Below are 13,436 nucleotides of genomic sequence, written 5' to 3'. Positions count from 1 at the left end.
GCTAAATGTAGTCTTTTGTGCACTGATCGATGTCTGCTGGAGCCTGTGCTTAGTTTGTTGCACGACAATCCAGGTTCCAACTCCATGGCTGCTTCCAATGCCTTGGCTTGAGCCAAGGCTGCTGCTGCCTCTCTTTGGGGCCTAGCAATCCCAACTCTGCATCTAGTTTGCCCTCTGCAACTTCATTGTTGCCTCTGCTTCAGCAAAAGATGTGCGGACTCTCGCCACCTCTGCTTTGGCACGGGTTCTGGCTGCTTTGCTTGATGAAGATGAGCGTGTGTATGACCTTTGAACTCGCCCGAGAGGCTTGATCATCGCATTTGTCTTCCATGATGAAGATGAGTCGCCTTGATCGTCTGCCGCAGCTGTAACACCAGCTGATTATATGTCTTTTCACTGTACTGTCCTCTTTAAAGTTTTTATAGAACAAAAATTGACATCCAGTCAAACTCCTAAAAAAAAACGACGAGGGAGTCAGTATGTAGCGTCCAACTCCAAGTTTAATCGTCAGTGAAAAAGGGGTGAAACTGTGTAACATAATAAGTAGTACTGTAGCTCAATAAGGCCATGAACGCTTATACACAGTTCAAAGTTGACTAAACACCACAGTCTTAAATCTCAAAACATGCAATAATTAGGAATAGGAGTGGAATTATGTCAATGATCGTATCGGTCCTTTAATAAAAGATAATACCAGCAATAACAGCACGTGTAAAGCGTGAAATAAACCTTTTCGGTTTCTATAGCCAGTGTTGTTGACTCAAGTCGCTGACTCGGACTCGAGTCGGACTCGAGTTGCTATTTTTTTTACTTGCATGAGACTTGACTTGACTTGGGAAAAAATGACTTCAGACTTGACTTGACTTCACTCGAATAAATTTGACTTGCTAACATTAACACGTTTCGTAAAGTTACAAAAACAAAACAAATCTCTGGGCGTTTGTGCGCACTATAATCGGTTGAAATAGCAAATTAACAACAAGCACGCGATAGCTGGGCATCCTGAGCCTGCCACACGTCATGTACATGATCATGACTAGCACTATGCGTGTGTTATGGACCGTTCGACCTCGTGCATGCATGCGAGGTGAAGTTTGTGCCGTGTGTAGTCTGAGTACCATCCGTTGTTATTGGTCATTACACATTGAGTGGTTTACTGTAAACGTGCTAAATGCAACTAGGGTTTAATGACTGGAAAACGGCTGCTACCCCCAATCCGCCATAAGGTAGCAGACCAGTAAATAAACTTCCATAGAGCCCAATGGTAAATGCTCACACTTCAAAAATTCGGGAAACTACTCACACCTCTCCAAGGTGTTCGAGACACACATCAAATTAAAGCTTATTTCATCATCTTTCATTTTCTTTTCAATTTTCGGGGGGTTAACTGATGACTTTTAGGAGAAATTTCCATTTGGAGATGATCACCCCTGAAAATAGTCCTGAAGCCCATCGCCATGTTGAAAAACGATGCCTACACTCCATTGCAAAATAGAGCGCTTTAAGGGCCCCAATTTCATCCAAATTGAACGGAACTACAAGCTCACAGTCCTGTGCACGGCTTCCACCCATATTTGTTTTACAAACCCTCAAGTTCATGGCCCACAGCATGCTCAAATACTGAAGATTTTGAGGGCATGCAAATCGTGATTTGGCCGGCGCAGGCAATTTCGGACCGATTTACCGGCCTGCAACCATAAAGCAACAAGAATTCACATATCATGCATTAAACGAAAACGGAAGGACATTTTGTCAGACGTCCGTCAAACATTCAACACGATGGCACAAGTTTGAATATAATATATCAAAATGCGGTTTTTAGACTCTTTAGATACAAATAAGGAGTTTGAGAGAGGATGTTTGAAAAAGTGTGATTTTTTTAATCTCCTTACATGATGCACGCTTTGATAAACCCCATTCCCATCTTTACTCCGGCTCCGTCGTCGAACACATAAACTGGTTCAGGAACTTACATCAAATATTTTTTTTTTTAAATGACTCGAGACTTAACTTGACTTGAAAAAAAAATTGACTATTGGAACTTGACTTGACTTGTGAAAAATTGTCTTGGGACTTGACTTGACGTGGAAAAAATGGCTTGGTTACAACTCTGTCTTTAACTATGTGTAAAACGTTTGGCTATGCTATACCAGTATATACGATATGGCTGCAATATGAGCTCATATCGTGTGTTTTTACATTAAGAAAATCCAAAAATAGCCCTAAATATACCTCTAAATTTAGCTACATAGACCCTAATGAGGAAGAAAATGAATTACAGGTGATTACAGAGCTGGCAGTTCATCCGAAGGCAATAAGTAAGTGATAATTCTGCAAATGGGTGTAAACTTGACTACTACATGTGCGAAACGGGCTATAAAAATGGTCAACCGATCGGGGCGCTATATAAAAAAACTGGACATACCCGGTCCAAAACACTAGCATACTTCATGCCATCGGCCTCCCAGATTGCAGTGCCTATGTGAGTATGCTGAGGGGCAGGGGCGGCGGAACGGGGGGGGGGGGGGGGGGGGTTGTTCCCAAGTGCCCCTTTTGCGGCCATAAATGTGCCCCCTCGCGCATTAAATTCCCCCTCGAGATAAAACCAAAATGCCCTTAAAGTATCTTACTATTTCTTACAATACGCCCTGAAAAAACAAATTTCTTACAATACGCCCATGGGCACATAATGCATATTTAGCATATAATCATTGGTTTTGAAGAGCGCCCCCTATGTTAGAAGATGGTACCACCCCCTCCCCCCCCCCCCCCCCTCCCCCAACTTTTTGATTTTACGGAGGCCAAGTGTCCGGTGAAAAAAACGTGTCGACATTTCAGCACGGGTTTGCAAGTGCCCCTTTTTGGTGATGCCCCCCCCCCCCACGTCTGGATGCTCACACATATGTTCATCCATCCTCACGCACTCACACTTCGTTGTTCCATGCAGAGATGGTATTGCGCTTATTATAACACGTGTGGTACTCCTCAAAAAACTTTTAATTCATTGCATGTTTTGTTTCTTTGTAGCAACCAGAGACTCGAGATCTGGATGAAGCTACCCCAACCCCTGAAGATTCTTCCGAGAGCTCCATCTACTATCATATTTCACCTCGGGGGTTAAGGCGGCGAAAGTAGGAATTATGTTTTCTGTGTGTCCTGCTTGAAACCATACTTTTCCCGATAATTGCCACATCAAAAAAAAAAAAAATATGAAAACAAGTCTGGTGAATATTCTAATGTTTCACCCAAAATCACAGATTAAACAATATCCATCAGACGAGAGTTCAAAGAAATTAGAGGTCAACGCTCAACGATAGCGTCATGCAAAGATTGATAATGTACATTATTTGTGTACAGGTAGGTCCGAGTGAAAACAAATCTGAACTCCTGTATCGATTTATCTATAAAAAATTACGTTTTGTTTCATTTTTAATTTGCAACTTTTCAATCTCCATCATTTTTTTTTTATAAACTGCCAATCTTGGACGATTTACAGTAGGCCTATATGGTTTGGCAAACGGGGTGTCAAAATAACACATGCATATGGCGTTTATAACACATGCAACTATTTATTTCTTGGTTGCATTCATTTGCCGTTCAAGTTTTGGCTTTTTTGTTTTTACTTTAATCTCTTCAATACCAGAGGCGTGTGCCTCTTTTATATTTATCAGAATGCTTAGGGCTCGGTATCCTGCACAGCATCATCAGCATCCATTTTGGTGCTGATCTCAAATTGCAGGGTATCAGCACCAAATGCTTCTGCCGATTTCCTCAAACTTGGGAGGAACATTGGTTAGGCCAAAAAAAAAGTCTCCGGTTTCTGGTATGGAGCTTGCCCCAAAAGTGGTGCGGCGATGCGGCTTTTTTTTTTTTTACCTGCTTTTTTTTTTTTTTTTTTTTGGCTGCAAATGTCGGCTGATGACTGCAAATGGTGCCCGACTAAACTTAGTGCAAATATATGGGAGTCCAAAGAGGCCACATAAAGCTTATTCTCGATCATAACCCCATCTAAAAACACATTAAAATTGTGCAGCAGCAGAATTCCAGTCGAACCAGTGAGTTTGGCGGTTTTGAGACATCATCTTGTATTGAACAAAAAACTTTTTCATTTTGCCGACGCGCATGGCTACGGCGACGCGCGCGCATACCAGAAACCGGAGACTTTTTTTTTTTGGCCTTAGCTAACATTAAGTGACATAATGCCATCTTTTAGTTTTGCTGCTGTCACCACAAGATGACATCACCCATTTCCCCCTAAAGTCTTTAGACATATCACGTGTATCTACAATATCCATAAAAATGTCAAATTATCGGCTCATTTTTTGGCGAGTCATTGTCCATCAAAGAATACCGCTGCTGGTTGCTGTATGATTTTTCCTATTTTGAATTTTCTAATGCAACTAGTACAGACATCACCCTTAAAATCAAGAAAATTGTCCAAAACAATTGAAAGCACTCTCGATGAAACAAGCCAATGTTACTGCCCAAGAGCCACTGTAGACAATGACGACTACCCTTTCATGATGAGGGCACTCCTGCGACTCTTTAAATCGCTAATGGCTTTGTTGGATTATTGCCCGAAACTTGCAGATAATTGTATATTCGCCCATTTATATTCAATGCAACAAATTCGAGCGCTTGACAATTTTATCATGAAGGCACGTTGTGAAATGAAAAGGACAATGCGCAATCAAAACGAAAAGCCATTTCAGTTTCTTGCCAACTTCATCAATACTAAAAAAAATCATCTTGAAATTACATTCACTGCAGTTATATTGGCGCAGGATGATAGGATCCGAATTAAAAAACGTTTGTAATCATCCAAAACTCAAGACCCCAAAACATATAGAAATGAATTGATTTAATACCATTTTATCACAATAGTTAAAGTTAAAATTCATTATGCTTTACTTGTAAAAGACTTGTTTTAACGATGTAAAGCAATTTAAAGATGTGGACATGTCATATTTAGGAAAGGAACACTTTTTGGGAACAAAGCAATTATTACGTGACAACGCGCTTCTGTGGTTATACAAGTCGTTACTTATTGAGACATTGAGGCCGGATTTGTTTTCCATAAGAATGTGGACTGTAACTACATTTGTATCATAGAAACACAATTTTTAATGAAAACCAAAATGTTTTTATCAAAAGACCCCCCCCCCCAAAAAAAAAAAAAATCATTTAAATAGCAGACGTGTGGTTTGATGGAGAATGAATGCCGGGACGTTTTGTTTCGTTAACTTTTTTGATCAGAGCACAATGTGTTATTTGTCTTCTAAATTCTCATAAGACTTTTATACAATTAATATGAAATTGCCTTCTTGTAACGTTTTGCCTTCATATATTTGTTTTCATATGATATAATTATAAGTATGATTATTCACAAAATATGTTATGATTATATCAAAAAACGTCATGTAAAAATCTTAATATTCACCATATTTTGGGCTAATAGTCTTTGCCGATACATGTTTGATGGGAGAAATAATACGTATGTATTGTAATGCATATTAAGTAACATATTAATAATACTTATATTTTCTTACATTTATGACTTCTAGTGCATGTAACGTAGTACGCTTATACGCAAAAGTAATGTTACTATATGTTCTTCGGACTTTAAATTGGGCAGATTTCATGAATTTATTTTCCAGAAGTGACTCACTGAGCAAAATGTACATGTACATGTAATCATTAAAATTGTCACATGAAGCGCATATGACACCATCACCAAAACAACTCATTCCTGAAGTTCTTACACATCAAATAGGGCGAAATAAAACAAACCAAAAGGTCTCTTATGAGAGAGCCTCTCAATTTGGATAACTATTTTTTTGTTTTTTTGCATTACAGTGATGTTAAAAATTTCTACAAAATCGGTGTAAATAAATGAAACTTCACCTCATAATCAAACATCTCGGATATACTAGTGTACCAAACATTGTGAAATTCTTAGTCCATTATTATAAATATGTGTACATTTTGAAATGATTTTCTCAAAGTCAACTTCAGAGATCTTTACTTGCACAAACCCGTATTTCAATTTGTGCTGTTTTAACAATTTTTGTTCTTTAAACAGAAACCTTTGGAACGTTCAGGATGTTCAAGTTTAAAGTCAAAGTTCCTAAAAGATTGGTGGCCGTACATGTAATTAGCCCATCGTCAAAAGTCTGGCACCCAGCCACACTTGGTGCAAAGTTTTGGGCACGCTCTCATGTGGTGGTCACTCCTACCAGGGCAAGAGGTCTGAGTCTGTTCCACTGCTGCGGGGAGGTTAGTGTGGGTAGCATCACAGAACGGCGGATTCTGGGTGTGCTTGCACATGCAGATGGAGTATACACTCTGAGGTTTCTCTGGAACAATCCACTTGAGAGATTTAAAGCCTGTTCCTTTGTGTGCTCCTGCAAAAACAAAGCAGGGAACATTTAGGCCCACGTGTTCCTGGGAGAAGAGGTGCACCCAACCACGGAGTAATGATTTGAAAAATATACTAATAACAGCCTTAATCTTACTTAATCTACAAGAAAATGTCTTATCGGCAAAACTAAATATGCAAGACGTCAACAGATTTGGTGTTGCAGCTGTTCAGCAATATTTTGTGGATGTGAGGGAAGGGGCCAGTGGAGGGGTTGGAGATTCGTGAACACAGTCAGCGATATTTAGTGGATGTGAGAGGAGGGGGTTGTTAATTATTGTACATGGTCAGCAATAGTTTGTGGAAGTGATGGGAAGCGGGGGACCAGGGGAGGGGTGAGTACATGCAGTTTTTGTACATGGTTAACAATATTTTCTGGATGTTGGCGAAAGGAGGACAAGGGAGGGGTTGGTAACAGTTGTACATTTTCAGCAATATTTTGTGGATGTGAGGGGAGCGGGACCAGGGGAGGGGGGAGGGGGATACCGATGGGGAGGATATACCCCCCCCCCCCCCACACACACACACCCTTACGCAGGCGTAGAAGTGGGGTACTTCCTTTGTTCTCGTGTACTAAAATTTTGCAATTGTCACACTAATTTCAAAATGCTCTTATTATAACCAGAATTAATTTCCTGGGCTGAAATTCGGACTTAATATCCCTTTTCTTAAAATCTTCTATCTGCGACGGACCAACCCATCTGCGACGGACCAACCGATAGTTTCTGAGTAAAATCCATATTTCTATTTCGTGAGAAACTTGTGGGGTACCAAAATGGTACCCCGCAAGTCGGTGGGCATTCCTTGTGGGGTACCTCCCATTGTTCCGGTAGCCAATAAGGCAGTGTTTATACGTTCAACCCAGCACACTTTTTTATTTACTTTAAGGGCCATCGAATAATCTCCCCAGAAAAACAATTTTTCTGAGAAACAAAGAAATGCCAATTTTAAGATTATGCTGTAACTTTCAGCTATTACCATGATTACATACATTAACTCAGAAAATCGGAAAATATACAGTATAAAAGCTGTAAATGCACCATTTTGTGGTGAGGTTATGTAGGTTAAGCATGGACCATGGTCCGTGGGATGAGGGACGTAAGCATGCAAGATTGCACATGAAATACAAGAATGTACCATGAAACAGTGCACCCTACACTGCACCCTACTGTCATGTGTTGGGCAACATAATATGGAGAACACGGCCTCATTTTGAGGGAATAAACATCATTTGCTTTTGCTGTAATTTTCAGAAATGGATGGAATTGGGGGGTTGGAAATATATATCAAATATAGTTACACTGACTTTTTTGAGGTTTTGGGTTCGAAAATGCTATAAAAACCAAGAAAAACAATCATTTTCCTGTAGTCTGGTTCCCTGACTCCATATAAGAAGAAACAGAGCAGTTTACATACATCGGGGAATTGTAAGCTCAGGGAACCAGTCTAGCTGGCTTGTACCCGTGCATAGGTGTGTAATCGATTGCAAACAAGTGCGATGGTCAATTGGGGCCAGTATTTGAAAAAAAGCCAGTTTTTTCCAACGCTGGTCGGCCGACCAGCGTTGGAAATTGATACAAAAATATCACTTTTCTTGAAAATGACAGTATACCAGGTGCCATGATTTTACAGGATGCTTTACACTGTCATTCACTTACAGTCCAGCAAGGTATTTCAAAATGATTCGGTAGTTTTATTTTTTGATGTTTGCAAATGTTGTATTTTCCCTTTAAAATCATCATAATACATGTATTGTGAAATGTTAAATACATGAAGTCCTGTATACATGTGTATCCATGGACTTCTTCTTATCAAGGGTCATGATAGGCTACCCTAGTTAGGTCAATAGACCAATCAAAAAATGTCAACACAATCAAGGGCATAATACATGTACGTATGTAATTACACTAAAAATGGAAATACGAAGTGTTTACGTATGACTCTCACAGATCTGACATCGGATACACAGAGTTTAAACTCTTTTGTTCCCAAAGACTGAAATTAGATAGAGACAACAAGATTTAGATCGACAATCAATTGAATTTTACAAAGAAAAAGTCTGAAAAAAGAATCATTCAAGAAAAACTTGAGTTGTTTTTTAATGACTGAGTTTCACTCTAAATGGTTTTATCCTTTATTGCATCAGGCAGATGGAGCTACTTTTCACTCAAAATAGTGTGAATGTTCACTCTTTGGGAATAACAGAAGAGGTAATTTTTTGTGGGACTTGCAAAGTAAAAACAAAAAAATGGAACATTAATGTAATGAAATGTGAATCGCACCATCACACCACGGTTGCGTCTTACTCAATCCACACGTGCACCACTTCATCTTCTTGCCTGGTTCAAGATCTCGCACATTGGCCGGCCCATACTGTAAAAACCAAAAAGGAAAAAACAAAATAACTCAAGGGAAATTCGAAAACAGAAATTGTTCAAACAAAAATTATCACGCTGTACTTTTACACTGATTATGTGGCTTGTACACGTAATATAAAAAAATAATGTCTTTGTTGCCAAGCTTCATTATATTCAGTTTTGACAAATTTAAATACTGGTACTTTACCCTGATACATGTACATGATACAAATCTTGCTATTTAAACAGTACCAATAGGCCTCAAGTGGATAATTGGCAGTCGACTATCTGGTTCTCTGACTTGACAATATTTGACATGCATGAATAAAAAAAAATCTTTTGTTCTCGGAAACAGATAATCAACAAAATGGTTCGTGGACTTAATTTCCCTTTAAGAAATTATCTAGGCTAAAGCCATAGATCACTAAGAAAAAGTACAAAAATCTGTATAAACATAAAAGGAAAATAAAAAAACAATTGTATTATCTCCGAAGTGTGGGAGTCCCAACATTTTCCCCAATTGCGCTTCATGTACCTCTGTAGTCTGGAGGAAGTCCAGTAATTAAGACAAATCCATGGGGCTAATACTACCACCCCAGGTTCCCTTCACTGAATAAACTACAGTATTTTCACCAATTCATCTCAATAGCCCGAGCCCAATGTCTATACTAGGTTCCAAGTTGAATGCAGACATGGTGTTTCAAAATAATCAATACAATCCAACCATTTTGCCAACCAAAACATCAGATTTCACCATCAAAACAGATACGCCACCTGAGATACAAGTAGAGGTCGATGACTGAGATCAGGGTACTAAGGTTTACTTATGATGTGGATGAAAAGTGAAATTTACTGTGTAGGCCAAGTAAAAAAAAACATGTTTAGCGTCCTGCCTTTTTGAAAAAAAGAAGGAGGCCCTTTTTTCCCCTCCAAAATGGCTGCCCGACTGGGCTATTTTTCAAGATGGCCGCCACCTTTTTTTTTTTAAATTGGCCGTCACTTGGACTTGAAATGACATGTACCAGCTTTATATGGGCTACATGCAACAGACAAAGAGGCCAAGTTGATGTCACTGTTTAATATTTTTCTTTTTTTTTCAGTAAAAAAATAGCCAAAAAAAAGGAGGCGGCCTCCAAAAAAGAAGCGGGCAGGGACGATAAACATGTTACTTTTTTATTTGGCCTCAATACCAAGGTCTCCTTTAATAGCCCATGTTGTTGTCGCTGTGATATCATTCAAATTTGAAGATTGTAATTTATCTTTGATATAACTCACGTCATGAATGGTGCACGCGTGTGTATCTATAACACTGTATAAAGGCCTCTATGTTCCCGAGTCAAGGTACTCTACTTGACCTAATGTCGCTCCCCATATATCTTATGTCATGTCATGACAACGCGCATTCTTGCATGTTGCCTGGCTTCACGTATGCAGGCGACTGTTTCCTGAAAATGGACGTCTGTGGTCAATGTACTCGATGTCTGAAAACACACGGTGGTGAGTAAAATCTCAGAATTTTCCACAAAACTTCTGTCTGATGGTCCCAATGTCATTGTTCCTAACTTTTCAAGAGTTAGGCCTATGGATCAACCAGGGTAACTTATTGGGTGGATTTGTGTTTCAGAAAGTGGATCAATTTGGATTTTCAAAGCCTATAGCCCACAAACCATCCGAAAAATGATAGTGTCTTCTGTAGAATTCTAAAAGTTGTCTACCATGGCTACGGAGACTTCAGAATTAAACGTTAGATTTGACTTTTCATACAGAATAGTAAACCTTAGTACCTCCATCTTAGTCATCGATCTCTACTTTTGTATAGAGTGGTATATCTAGTCATTTTGCGGCCATTTTGAGGGTGGAATCTGATGTTTTTGTTGGCAAATGGTTGGGTTGTTGATTGAAACGCTATCATGGACTGCACTCAACTTTGACCCTACTATCGCCACACCATGTCCGAATGTTAAAAGGCAATACGATACGTTGGGTCCAATTTACTAGGACTACCTACTCCAAAAGTGGCCAAAATCACGGCAAAGCCAAAGACGACAAAAATAGGCCTACCTGGAAAAAAATGTTGCAAACTGTCGCCAATTTTTATCTATTTATTTTTGATAGAGTATTGCAACGTGACGTCACTTTTCTCTTCAAATCATCTCAATGCAGGTCAGATAATGCAAAAATGTTGAAAAACATGAATCTGGGACTAAGAAACAATCTCAATTTTGTTAGGAAATACGTGAAAGTTTGAAACTAAAATTTTCCTGACCCTCCATAGGCTTTGTAGACAACTGCTGAAGTGTCGTCTGGATCACTATATTCTTTCCAGTTTTTCTTCATATCAAACAATGTCAAAAGTATCATCTCATTAAAACTGATTAAAGCAAGGTCAGTCATTGCAAAAATGTTTTAAAAAGACACGAATTCGGGACTGAAAAACATTTCCGAATTTTTTAGGAAATAAAGAAAATTGTCTTGACTCTCTATATACTTTGTACACAATCACGGAAGTGGCGTCAGGTTGCAGCATTGTTCCGGCGTCTTTGAAACTACATTCTTTCCAAATACCAAAATCACAGCAGAGACTTGACAAAACATACATAAGCTCCTACCACTACTGGTTAATATTAACCAGTAGTGGTAGGGGCTTGGGCCTATGTTTACTCCTAGAACTATGTAGATGAAGAACCCCACAAAATTGTTTGTAGCACAAAACACTAATTAAAGGGAAAATACAACATTTGCAAACATCAAAAAATAAAACTACCTAATCATTTTAAAATACCTTGCTGGACTGTTAGTGAATGACAGTGTAAAGCATCCTGTAAAATCATGGCACCTGGTATACTGTCATTTTCAAGAAAAGTGGTATTTTGTATCAATTTCCAACGCTGGCCGGCCGACCAGCATTGGAAAAAAAACTGGCTTTTTGCAATACTAGCCCCAATTGACCATCGCAATTGTTTGCAATCGTTTACACACCTATTAACGGGTACAAGCCAGCTAGACTGGTTCCCTGACCTTAGGCCTACAATTTTCCAATGTATGTAAACTGCTCTGTTTCTTCTTATATGGAGTCAGGGAATCAGACTACAGGAAAATGATTGTTTTTCTTGGTTTTTAGAGTATTTTCGAACCCAAAACCTCAAAAAAGTCAGTGTAACTATATTTGCTATATATTTCCAACCCCCCAATTCCATCCATTTCTGAAAAATACAGCAAAAGCAAAGGATGTATACATGGGCGTCGCGAGGGGGGGCAAGGGGGGGGCACTTGCCCCCCCCCCCCCCGGAAAAGCAAAACAAAAAAAACAAAAAAAGGAAGAAAAAGAAAAGAAAAAGAGGCGCGAAGACATAGTGGTGTGAATTTAATGAGTTGGGAGGGGGGTAAAATGTCCCTGCCCCCCTCTAAAACTGATAAATCGAGAATGTGTTGAGAAATACAAGCATTTTTTGGCAAATTTTTTTTTTGCCCCCCTCTAGAAAAAATTCTGGCGACGCCCATGGATGTATATTCCCTTTAAGTACAAAAACGTCCATCAAAATGCAGACATTTCCCACAGAACCGCTGCACAGTTTGCCCCCAAACTCCGTACTACACCTCATGACATACTCACGTAATATGCGCAGAACAAACATCGCTGGATTTTGTCGTTTTTTTGGCTAAAATGATGAAAAATATGCCCTTTCCGCACTGAGCCAACCTGACACTTGAAACGTGCATGCATGATCCAGCGATGATTTTCGGTTCGCTCGGAGCGCACTGCGAGGGGTACATGCGAAATGATAGTATGCTCATGCGTACAAGCGCTTGTACTGTGAGTATGTCAACATGAGGTGTAGTACGGTTTTACGGAGTTTGGGGGCAAACTGAGCTGTGCAGTGGTTCTGTCTGTGGGAAATGTCTGCATTTTGATGGACATTTTTGTACTTAATTAGTGTTTTGTGCTAGCGCTACAAACAATTTTGCGGGGTTCTTCATCTATGAGGCTCCACGTAGCCTCATAGTTCTAGGAGTAGCCTATTAAATACATTGTATTTGTAAAGAGTCTCTGCCGTGATTTTGGTAACGTGGTCAAAACGGAATTACGTACGTTTGCTAGTCGATCCTGTGGACAGAACAATTACAATTAACATGTATGTAGAATGGGGCTACAGCAGACAATATACCTGAGACACCGCAGGACAAAGCCTTTCTTTCGCTTGGTCAGAAACAGCCATCTCTTGACTCAAACCGTGTCCAGTAAGCCAGCAAATTCAGGCCCAATGGTCAGTTGTGCAGACGTGTGCTCAAGGAAGGAGCATCGGCGAGACGGCGATTGTTGATTGAAAGGGCGCCCCCAACTGTTTTACTTTACTTTTAGTCAACGCCTCCGTTCGCCCGTATCTCCCGCCCTGCAAACAGGGCACTGGGGTACGCTGATGAACTTCAACGAGTCTTGTGAAGGAAGTGGCACTTCCTTCACAAGACTCGGTGAACTTCACAAAGTCTTGTGAAGGAAGTACCCTGTGGGGTGGCATTCTAGGTAATTTATCATTACCTAGTATTATAAAGACATTTCGCTGCAGCTGTTTAAGACCGCAGTTAGCCAATGCACGCAAATGCTATCTCAAAAATGTTCTCATAGAAATGCACACATTCCATACAGGATGATTTCATTTTCA

General features: G+C 39.7%; 2 protein-coding genes across 6 annotated transcripts in view; one reads left to right on the top strand and one right to left on the bottom strand.

Moving 5' to 3' along the window:
• LOC119721078 (sushi, von Willebrand factor type A, EGF and pentraxin domain-containing protein 1-like) overlaps positions 1-3,836 on the top strand; it is an 86,890-nt gene extending 83,054 nt beyond the window's left edge. For all 4 annotated transcript variants that reach the window (XM_038190968.1, XM_038190966.1, XM_038190967.1 and 1 more), the window contains one exon: positions 3,028-3,836. In XM_038190968.1, the coding sequence (XP_038046896.1) occupies positions 3,028-3,053 (26 nt within the window). In that variant the 3' untranslated portion in view covers positions 3,054-3,836. The remainder of the gene's footprint in view (positions 1-3,027) is intronic.
• A 1,524-nt stretch (positions 3,837-5,360) lies between these two features.
• LOC119721077 (CDGSH iron-sulfur domain-containing protein 3, mitochondrial-like) lies at positions 5,361-13,055 on the bottom strand. 2 transcript variants are annotated; one of them, XM_038190965.1, is made up of 3 exons: positions 12,942-13,055; positions 8,725-8,791; positions 5,361-6,404 (listed from the first exon to the last, which is right to left on the bottom strand). In XM_038190965.1, the coding sequence occupies exons 1-3, from the start codon at positions 12,990-12,992 to the stop codon at positions 6,166-6,168; spliced, it is 357 nt and encodes a 118-aa protein (XP_038046893.1). In that variant the 5' UTR covers positions 12,993-13,055; the 3' UTR covers positions 5,361-6,165. The 2 variants fall into 2 exon arrangements, with proteins under 2 accessions (XP_038046893.1, XP_038046892.1); XM_038190964.1 differs by having other exon boundaries at positions 8,701-8,791; positions 12,942-13,053.
• Positions 13,056-13,436: the final 381 nt, after the last annotated feature.

Source organism: Patiria miniata, unplaced genomic scaffold, assembly GCF_015706575.1.
Source record: "Patiria miniata isolate m_02_andy unplaced genomic scaffold, ASM1570657v1 HiC_scaffold_9, whole genome shotgun sequence".
Classification (NCBI taxonomy): Eukaryota; Metazoa; Echinodermata; class Asteroidea; order Valvatida; family Asterinidae; genus Patiria; species Patiria miniata.
Note: the sequence above shows the minus strand (reverse complement) of the source record. Positions and strands in the feature narration are given on the sequence as shown.